The following is an 11,214-nucleotide window of genomic DNA, read 5'->3' as shown; positions in this document are numbered from 1 at the left end:
TTGTTTTGCCAAGTTTCGAAAATCACATACAAATTATCAGAATATTGGGTCACCATTGCTGAGATTCACATACTGATTTATGAGTGCCAGAACTGAAACTTTTTAATAATCTGTATTTTTAAATATTGTTTATTATGTTTTTCTCACATTATCTCCTATAAATGCTCTAACATAGAAATTATAAAAGCACTAGATTTTTAGATAAATTCAAATTGCAATCAGAGACTCAGACACGCCTTTGTCATAAGTTCATTGGCATTACATGTGTAATACACCCAACTGAGCCTACCAAAGAGAAACTTTAAATTTGAAAAGTCAAGAGGCAACTAAAGCAACCACTTTTCACAAAATGGTAAATTGAAAAAAAAAAAATCTAAACATTAATTCTCAATAAAGAACTTCTGTTTTAGTTAATCTAACTGGTTAGTAATGCATGAAGTTAACAATGCTGTTTGTAGATTTGTTCAATCCTCATCTGCTGAGATCTGAGATTTCATGTATTTTATTTCAGTTGATTTCATCTAAGGCTGTGTCTGAAGTCAGTTCTAGTAGTTCTTGTGTTTCTCTTTTCTTCAGTGATTCTGTTTGTTAACAGCAGCTTTTCATCACTAATTAACAATTATCACTGTTAATCACTTAATTATCTCATTAATTTTAACACTGATTCAGTGTTACTTTAATACTCTTTTAGAACGAGACTATATATGCTCTGAGAAGTGTTAATTTAACACTCAAGAATTTATTGTGTAGCAACATTTAAACAAAAAAAAAAGAGTTGCATGACTTGGGGGGTGCTGGGTGAGACATCAAACAATACATCTGTAGCTCCATGTTAAACTAAAAGTCAGTAGGCGAGAAAAAGAAAGTCTGAAATTGGTGCAAAGTGCTCTCTCGTTCTGCAGATGAACAGATTATTCTGAGAGTTGTGAGAAATGTTCTTTTAGCACTAGCTGCAGCATGTACGGGACATTTTCAATCGCATCTGTGGTTTCCTGAACACGTACGCAATGGTTTTGGGTCATTTGTGTGAGTGGGTAGATGAATGTTTTGTGTATATATGTGAAAGTGTGTTCTGTTTGCATGAAAGAACTATAACAATGCATGTATAGGCATTATGTGTTAAGGATCTAAAAACTGTGTTCAGCCCTCGTTTTGTCATTTTCCAGTACTAATATTGGACTTCATAGAAGTTTCTTAGAATACTTCTTAAAAACTTACCATAAAATTATGCTCATACAATATTCTTAACAATCAAGTAAATAAAACAGTCCATTTCAAATGACTCTTTCAAGTCAGTTCTTTTTTAGTGAACAATAAAAAGACACTGCACGACTAGTGTAGGCCAGTTAAAATCATTCGTATGGGCAGATCACTTCAAAAATTATCATGAGGTACCAGTTTTGGCAATCTTTCACTGAATGAACACTGTCACCAGAATCTATTTGGCTTCATAGAGATTCTTAGACAATCCAAACCATGTTTTTATAGCAGCACAAGCTATATATGATGAAGTATTTTAACATCCTTAACAAATTAAATTGCTTTGTAAAATTGCATATATATATTTAAACTTGTGTCTGTAGTCATTGTAACTGTTCTTGGTTGTGTCGTACAAATCCCTTCAGCTGTGCTGGCCCATTTGTCATATATTGTACTTTAAGCATTTAATTCTGTCTAATGTGACTCAAACTTCGTTAAAGTGTTTAAAATGGATTGACAGGAGACTTTTTGTGATGGATGGAAGAATAGATACTCATGAATAGATTAATGTATGTCCAAAAAGAATTATACAGATGTTGTTTTTTCTTTTTCCTGACCAGGTCTGTTCCTGATGTTTAGTGAATCTCATACATGTAGAATTGGATTCAAACAAAGAAAAAACAGCTGTGATGGTAATGTGCACTTTATTTGTTTCAGCACAATATTTTTCTGTCTGTATGTTACTCAAACAAGGGAATTTTCGTAACTGTAGTTCTCTTTTAACTTTGTAATGCTGTTTCCTTTCTGACTGTCTTACAGATATAGATGAGTGTGTGACAGATCCGGGTCTGTGTGGTGATCATGCTCAGTGTTTCAATACACCTGGAAGTTACTACTGCAACTGTAATGAAGGATTTCGATCAATAACAGCCAATTTCACAGCAACATCGGGGGAGTGTAGGGGTACGAGAGAGGATTATGGGATAAAAGAGTCCACTACAATGATTTAAATAGTGTTACTAATATCAGCTGCTTCCCCCAACAGATATCAATGAGTGTACTGAGAAAACACGTGAATGCCGAGGTGGGGCAATCCCAGGTTTGAGTTAAACTTTTGTTTATATCTATAACTAAATAGGCCTGTATTAGATAACAGATAAAAAAACAAAGGGATGCAAAGCACCGGTTAATTTCTGACCCTGATTATAACCATCCAAGATCTATTTGATACATTTATCATTTTAAAAAATATAATATAAGTTCACAGGATCAGTTCTTGCCACCAGCTCAGAGGAAGAAATAGTAATTATATGCCATGAAACTGTAGTATGCTCCTTCTCAACATGATTTCAATATAACTTTGCATGCAGGTACCATTACTTTATCATCTGGTGAATGAAAGCATTACATTTGCCTTTGCAAAACATGTAAAAACATCTGATAGAAAGGATGTTCATTTGACACTCTGGAAATAGATCAAGCTGATTTGCATTGTGACATGTTGCATCTCATGCCGTGAGCTCTGATGTTTGACAAATGTTTTAGATCATCTTGGGTTTCTCATACAAAAAGAAACTTAGCAAACAATGTTGCTATTAATAAAACTAGTAGCAGTGGATTAGAAAGTCCTGGATTCATCCAGAAGCACAGAGGCTGATGCAATCATTAACAAAGTTCACTTAGATGTTTCCACATGAAGCTGATAAATGTTTTCCAGCGTCTCTCTAACCGCTATCATTTAACTACTTTATATGTGAACACGCTTGTCTCTCTGTGTGTGTGTGCGTGTCTGTCGGCTGCAGATGTGGATGAGTGTGTGTCCTCAGTGTGTGGAGTTCACAGCAGTTGCACTAACACACTTGGCAGCTTCCGCTGCATCTGTTCTCCAGGGTTTCTCAAACATGAGAACGGCTCCTGTACAGGTGAGCATCTATCCTGCTGATGCTAATGATGGAGAATGATTCTGACGCCAGTGTGTTTGGGTGCTGACCACAACCATCGTAGCATGCTGTGTGTGTCTGCCGTCATGTCCAACTATAAAATCTCATTACATTACAGTTCAATCAGTTATCTGTTCGTAAAATCTGTGACGCACCCAACGTCACAAGCAAGTCTTAATGTCATTTCACAAGTCCTCAAAGGGTTAAACTTAATGGGAAATGAAATGACAGATTAAATGGTGATTGTGCATTATTGATGAACGCCTTCTGTTATTGTACATTATAGAGGATCAGATGTTGATGTTTAATTGGTTAAAATGATACCACCATCGTGGAGATCAGTGTTTGATTTAGTTATGCTCTTCACCCTTTTAATGATTCAAAGTAAATTGCTCCTAAATAATTGCCATGTTGTTTCATAGCAAACATTTGTGCTTTGCTGAATCAAACCTAGAAGTAGTAGAGGAGATTACACTTTCTATAGATAACACATGAAGAGGTGGCTTTTTTTTTTTTTGATTATTGTCTGGCATTCAACTATTATTGAACCAAAGAATAAAAGCCCCACTAAACAAATACCAGAGTAATGCTTCAATATTAAAAGAGAAATGTCCCAGCCTGGATTTTAGACATGACCACTTATAATACGATCCTCAGCATGACAAGAATTTTTACTATGGTGTTACACAGCATGCATTGCAGCATGAAGCATTTTGTTGATTGTGACAATTGTGTTTAAATAGTCTTGGCTTTCAAATTTATATATAAAGTATGTACTTTTAAAATTAACTCTCTGTAACTTTTAAAGCAGCATATCATTTGCATGCTGCAGTTTCATAGTGTCTATATTGCAAAACCTATAATAAGGCCAGCTTGTGATGACTAAGTCATCATATAAATAACAGCTAATAGCTGCTCACTGCATAATACTGATATCTCTGTGTCACAACACCTCAAGTGTTACTACTGAGAGATATCTAACAGAAAATCAAGAGTGAAGAGCCAAACTAGAGCAAACACTGATCCCCATAACGGTGACATCATTTTAAACAATAAAACATCAACATCTGATCTTCAGTTATTCTCAGTAACAGCACTTGTTCATCACTAAAGCACAATTATCTTTTAATCATTCACTTTATTATCTTAACTATTAACTTTAACTCTTTGAGGACTTGGGATATGACTTGAATTAGAGTTGGAGCTAAACTCCGATCTAAATTTTAAAGAATTTTATTAAATAAAACGATATCATAATAGGAATTGACATTCATCCATCTTCTCTCTCTCACAGACAAAGATGAATGTAAAGGTGTTCCAGATGTTTGTGGCACAAACGCCAACTGCTCCAATCATCAGGGCAGCTACAGCTGTAAATGCCATGAGGGTTACAGTAACTATGGCAATAGCCAATCAAAATGCACTGGTGAATGTTCAGTTTGTATATGCACATTAGTGTTAATGGTGTAGATACTGATGTGTGAAACAATGAACTGTTTTGATGCTGTGTGCAGAGATGAGCTGCGACCACTTTGAGTCTGACACAGAGGACACGCCTGCAAAGGTAGAACGACTCCTCATGATTATTTTGGTAGAACTTAGTGAACAATCAGTTTTCAGAGTTTGGTTTCTGTGTTTCTTCTAGTTGAAGACTTTACTGGCACTGTTGAGGAGCAGCTGTGAGTCTCTGCGTGGCCCAAACAGCCATCAGATAGGAGAGCAGCTACTGGAGGTTAAACAAACAGCCCTCTTCCTCTTTCTGCTTGCTTCTGCATTTCTCAGTTTGACCGGGAATATTCATCTAAATCTCACTGTGTTTGACAGAACTTGTTTACTTCCACTGATGAGCTGCTGTCTGAAGGAAACATCGCTGACGGGAAGATGCTGAATCAGTTTCTGGACGCGGTGGAGAACAGCATGCGTCTGATTGGACCTCAGCTGAAACAGCCTGTGACCAGGATGGAGACGCACAACACCTGTGAGAAACCACATGCATTACACATATTCATTGTGTTTCTGGTCTTCAATCATTGAAGATATCTAAACATTCTTAAATCAAAGTCTTTACTTCAGATGTGAAATTGAGATATAAAGTCGTTTTTTTTTTTTTGAGAAAATGAACAAAATATTTGAGATTGTTTAAAACAAGAACAGATGTCTGCCAATGTGAAATAAAACTTGTTTTCCTTTTGATTTAAGTAGATTTTTTATTTAAACTCGTTCTGCTTTTCAAGTAAACGTATGCTCAATTAGGGATCTTTTTGTCTGTACTGGATTTTCTTTATTTGCTCTTAAAAAGGTTGTTAAAAGTTTTCATAAAACCTCCAGAAACTCTGATTACTGAATGGAAATACTGTTGTGAAAAATATATTTAATTATAAGAAGATTTTCACACATTTGTAATTGAAGACTGATATCAGTTGTTCTGTATGTCCATGTGATTGACAGTTGCTGAGGTTGCGGTCACACGGAATCAGACTCCGCCCAGTGGGCGTGTCACTCTGAGCACAGACTCCGCCCTCTTCAGCACCAGCTGGGAAACAGTTGTAGGCAAATCATATCCAGGTACAAATAAACACGTGCACATATATGATGGTACCAATGAAGCCATCAGTATTTTCATGAGATGTGAATGTTTTCTTGGTCACAGGTTTTGCGTTCGCAGCTCTGGTCAGTTATAAAGATCTGAACTCATCCAGCGATCTGCTCCACAAGATGAGCAATGAGAGATCAGACGATAAAGAGAGAAGTGTCACTTATCAGCTCAACTCTAAAGTGGTGACTGCCGTCGTCAGTAATGCAGAAACCAAGCAGCTGTCAGAGTCGGTGACGCTCGTCTTTAGACACGTGGAGGTGAAGATACTGACAGATCAGCTAAAGACCAGCACAAGATCTCACTGGAGACACACACATTTCATTTACAGAAAATCAATCTGTTTTCTGAACTGTCAATCAATCTTCTTCTTCAGGAGAAGGCGGAGTCTGAGGGCATGGCTTACTCTTGTGTGTACTGGGATGAGACTGAGGGGGCGTGGTCTGGGCGGGGCTGTAAGAGGACTGAGTCTAACAGCACTCATACAGTGTGTTCCTGCTCTCATCTCAGTAGTTTCGCTGTGCTCATGGCTCTCTATCCTGTCCAGGTACATCTGTGAGCCAGAAAACAGGGGTTTAACATATTTAATTCAGATTATAGATTAAATGTTGATGATTTTCCCTCTTCCTCTCCTCCAGGACTCGTTTGATTTGGTGTTGATCACGCGTGTGGGTTTAGTTCTGTCTCTGGTCTGTTTATTTCTCTGCATCCTGACTTTCAAGTTCTGCCGCTCCATCCAAGGAACCCGAACCAGCATTCATCTCCATCTGAGCATCTGTCTCTTCATCGCAGACCTCGTCTTCCTCTGTGGGATCACCAGTACTCACAATCAGGTGTGTGTCTTATATCTTCTGTATATGGGGGCCTTAAATTCAAAAAGGTAGAGAATCGCAAGTAGTGTTTACTGTTATGATGGCTTGACAAGGTCTCCTCCTAGAGTTTTTAAGCTACAACCACCAAACTCAGGTCAGTCCTTCAGACTGATCCAACCCGGGCTGCTGTATCTTTTTTTCACTAATCTAACTTATTTTTGTAAACTGGATCCAAAGTGCAAAAATCCCATGAGTTTTCATTGTACAATCAGACACGCAGAGTATTTAAACTGTCTATCGCTAGCAAAACTCAACGATTATCATAGTCCAATGTGTTAAATCATGGTAGCAATATGCTAAGACATGTTAGCAAAATGTTAAAACATGCTAGCAACATAATTATGCTAATCATGTTTAAAGTGTTAAATCATCATGCTAGCAATGTGTTAAAACATATTAGCAACATGCTTAAATGTTTTAGCAAGCTGTTAGAACATTGATATAATTTTGTATTCAAGTAAAGTGTATCAAGGGTATCAAGGATATAATTTTGTCCTCTTTGCCAAGCCAACATCAGTGTTTGTTCACAAACGTTACTCATGTAGCTGGGCTGTTTTTCTCTGTTCATCTCAGGTAGCATGTGCCATTGTGGCCGGTCTGCTTCATTTCTTCTTCTTGTCTGCGTTCTGCTGGATGCTGCTGGAAGGAGTTCAGCTCTACCGGATGGTTGTGATGGTGTTTCACACCACATTAAAACATCTCTATATGTATTTGGTGGGATATGGAGTCCCGCTCTTCGTCATCATAATCTCTGCCATCGCCTTCCCAAAGGGATACGGCACTGATAGACAGTAAGTTGTGTGAATTTGCATGAAGTGCTTTTTGTGTTTCAGCTTTTCATGCAAAGAGTTTGACAGCCTATAAATTACAGTGTTATCTGAGTGGCTTCCAGCTGTTTGATGATCATTTTGGGTGATTTGTTCCAGCTGTTGGCTCTCTCTTGATCACAATTTCATATGGAGCTTCTTTGCGCCAGTGTGCATCATCGTCATCCTCAACAGCTTTGTCTTCATCATCACTGTGTGGAAACTGGCCGAAAAGTTCTCTAGCCTCAATCCAGACCTCTCCAAACTCCGCAACATCAGGTGAGTGTTTTTTAAAGGGTGACCATCATTTAGATATCCAAAAAGAGGTCAGTGGGTGCAGGATTTAGTTAGTTGGTGGTTAAAGTATTGTCAAAAGAGCCCAAAGTAGCACACTCCCAAATATCATAGCTCAAAATTTCATTTCCCTACCTAAAATCCCCGGGCGCCGCAGCATAAATAGCTGCCCACTGCTCCGGGTGTGTGCTCACAGTGTGTGTTTGTGTTCACTGCTCTGTGTGTGTGCATTTCGGATGGGTTAAATGCAGAGCACAAATTCTGAGTATGGGTCACCATACTTGGCTGAATGTCACTTCACTTCACTTCACTTCACTAAAAGACATGTCCGGGAAAAAGAGGATGCATCATCACCCTAGTTTATTAAAGGAGTCCAAAATAGCTTCCGTCATTGAGTCTTACTAATTTCTGCTGACTTTCAGGGGGTTTACAGTGACCGCCGTGGCTCAGATGTGTATTCTTGGAGGAATGTGGGTTTTTGGCTGCTTCCTCTTCCAGGAGGAAGGAACTCAGGTTGCATTGTACCTCTTCACCATCTTAAACAGCTTCCAAGGGGCGCTCATCTTCATCATGCACTGCCTGCTGTCCAAACCGGTATTTAAAACACAGACATACACACACACACACACACACACACACAACAAAACGGAAGCATTTCTATGTATTCTGCACGAGGCTTCGGTGTTGTTTTCACTTTTTGTGTCTCCCCCTTCAGGTCAGAGACGAGTATTGCAAGCTTATTACCAGCATCTGCTCACTAAAGGAGAAGAAATATTCAGAATTCAGCACCAATCAGTCCAGCAACAGTCAGGTACATTTGCATGGCAAGACATCATCATTGACTTGGTGTCTATTGCATTCATAAAATGCACCCAATGTCTTCAGTTTTCAAATTCAGTTTCAACATTTATAATAAATACCGTTTTGGCACTATAACAGATTTTAAGTGGCACGTAAAATGATCATCAATTTTCTTTAGCTATAGCACAAAATAAACATGAATGGAAATTTGAACGTATGTTTAAACTGCGTAAAAATGTCATTAAAACCAAACAATGTGTAACCTAACGTCACATTTACATCAGAAAATCAATTAGGTTTCCATCAGGGTTGCAACATTTCCGGAAGCTTTCCAGAAATCCCTGGAATATGAAAAAAAAATCCTGAAAATTTTCAAAAATTTCTGCAATATTTCTGAAATTTACCTTTTTGCAACCCTAGTTTCCATTAACGCATATATATCAACTAAATTGGTTAGTGACAAACTCATTACTTAAAGTATGTTTGAATTATTCTTTAATAAAATCAAGGTTTTATTTCAGCCACCATTTACATGTTTAAATTTACGACTTGGAGTAGGAACATAATTATTAAAAAGTTGACTAAAACAGGCTTATGTACAACTTAGCTGATTATTAAATATTTGTGATAAGTTTTTGGGTAAATGAAGGCTATAAATTCAGTTTCAGTCTTATATTAAAAATCTAATTTCAGTACATCACTAGAATATGGTTCTTCTTCTAACCGTGTCCTCTGACCTCTACAGCAACCTCTGCGGAGCCATCAGACCACAGGAGAGTCCAAGATATAGAGCGGCTGTCAGTCCTGGAGGAGCCATGTAGATGTTTACCTTAACAGACACATGGTGGTCTCACAGAGCTTTCATTCTGCAGCACATAGGACCCCTTTCCATTGAGGGGTCTGTTACTGCTTTCTTTCTCTCTGTTAGGCAAGAATTTCAGGTCTTGACTCGTCACATGACCTAGACATATCAGCTAAAACAGATAAATCAATACAATGTGCAGGGAAGTTTTCTTTCTCTCATGGACATTGGAGACACTTTAGCTGTTCTGTATATGTGCCTTTAGTGGAGAACTTCTTTTATTACAGGCAAAAGGCAGCTTTTATTTGCTTATATATGAAAATGTTGTGAAGATGGTATTTGTAGAACTCGCCTCCTATGGGCCTTATGATAAAGTTTGTGTTCTCTGAAGCCTTAATCGATTATCAATCACAAACCACCGCGTTTATATGATCTGCACTTACATGCCACTTTACGTATTTAAGCTGTTGGGAAATTTAACCCGTTTATGTGAAAAAAGGATGAGAGGTACTTTAGATTCATAAAGCTACTTAAACAGAGTTGCATTGCACAAAGCAGGTGACAAAGAAAGTTCATTTTACTATAATATTGTGGAGAGATAAATAATTTTGAGATTCTTATGATGTGTCCAAGGGGTTTTCTCAGATGCACAATAAAAACCCATTAAAGTGAACGCTGGCTTAGCGAAACAGGCCAATAAAAGATGATTAACTACTATTATTTCTTTTAATTATACAAATATCATAGACACTTGTTCTCAGTGAATCCGCAACCACTGAAATTTAGAAATATTTATAAACAGATGTAAACTTAACAAAGCCGTGTTTCCTGGAATCATGGAACTCTGAATCACTTTTTCGAAATAAATTACTTGCAAAGTTATATTCATAATTCATTAAGAAGTTTCAAAAGCAGCCACCACTGTGATGTAAACTGTTATTATACAATAACAAACTACTGGACATGCAACAATTTTTTTGGTTATGTGGAGAAAGAATGCTTTGAGGGCACAATGCCGGATGTGTTGACTGCCTGTGCTTACACACATTTTCTTTCTTGTCAAAACTAAAGCATATTTTGGGCTTTAGTGTTTCTATTTTGAGCACAATGTGATTTTGTAAAGGGATAAATCTAAACAAAGTTTTAAACCCATTGCTCCTGCAACACCATTGTCTTTACTAGCTCTCTATTGTATGTGTAATGATATTTGATAAGAAACAAATGTTTAATTTACATTTTCCATAAAATATTTTTATCTTTTGTAGAATTTTTTTTCTTTTTGGCTGTTATTTTTGTACTTGAAATAAGGGTCATTTTTAGCCCTGATGTGGTACTTTGATGTTTTTCCAAAAAGTATTAAATAACTGCTAAAAGAAGCTGTGGCTGATTTCTGTTTTGTGTTCCCAGGGCTATTTCTAGCCATTTTTATGTCCTTGGTGAAATCCCTAATGAACCCTTTGTTTGTTTGTGTTGCATTTCGTTGAACTCTCGCGGCCACAGAAAAAAACCCTTTGTATAAACTACATATAAAAGCCGGATCAGTGGTATAAAAGTAATCAGAATACAGCTATTTATTCCTTTGCTACTCATTAACACGTGAACTTCCCCTTTAAATAACATGATGCTCTTCCCTCTATGTGAATGACGCTGTTCCTTTTAAGTGCTGTTAGGAGTGAATTGATTCATTAATTCAACACTTCCGTAAGGATGCATTGAATTCGTCAAAACAGTTTAATAAAGGATGTATTGATCTCATGAATTAGCAAATTTTACTACACCAATATTTTTTAATTGGCTGTTAAAGTTTATATGGGCATATTACATGACACACTGATCCTTTAACAATGCATTGTTGCAAAAACGCACACCTTTTGGAGAAATCTCGCAGCATGATTCATCAACTGCC

At 37.3% G+C, this 11,214-nt stretch overlaps 1 protein-coding gene across 3 annotated transcripts; it reads left to right on the top strand.

The window, feature by feature from the left end:
* The first annotated feature begins 1,802 nt into the window (after positions 1-1,802).
* On the top strand, positions 1,803-10,684 carry LOC113078778 (CD97 antigen-like). Of its 3 annotated transcripts, none has more exons than XM_026251076.1 (17): positions 1,803-1,892; positions 2,020-2,163; positions 2,246-2,284; positions 3,003-3,122; positions 4,435-4,566; positions 4,655-4,704; positions 4,786-4,872; positions 4,965-5,118; positions 5,589-5,705; positions 5,791-5,993; positions 6,110-6,280; positions 6,372-6,566; positions 7,179-7,396; positions 7,532-7,690; positions 8,128-8,299; positions 8,421-8,516; positions 9,252-10,684. In XM_026251076.1, exons 1-17 carry the CDS (start codon positions 1,832-1,834, stop codon positions 9,294-9,296), a joined length of 2,163 nt encoding a protein of 720 aa, XP_026106861.1. In that variant the 5' UTR covers positions 1,803-1,831; the 3' UTR covers positions 9,297-10,684. The 3 variants fall into 3 exon arrangements, with proteins under 3 accessions (XP_026106861.1, XP_026106860.1, XP_026106862.1); XM_026251075.1 differs by having other exon boundaries at positions 2,246-2,299; XM_026251077.1 differs by lacking the exon at positions 3,003-3,122 and having other exon boundaries at positions 2,246-2,299.
* Positions 10,685-11,214: the final 530 nt, after the last annotated feature.

Source organism: Carassius auratus, unplaced genomic scaffold, assembly GCF_003368295.1.
Source record: "Carassius auratus strain Wakin unplaced genomic scaffold, ASM336829v1 scaf_tig00026530, whole genome shotgun sequence".
Lineage (NCBI taxonomy): Eukaryota > Metazoa > Chordata > Actinopteri > Cypriniformes > Cyprinidae > Carassius > Carassius auratus.
This window is presented reverse-complemented; position numbering and strand designations above follow the sequence as displayed.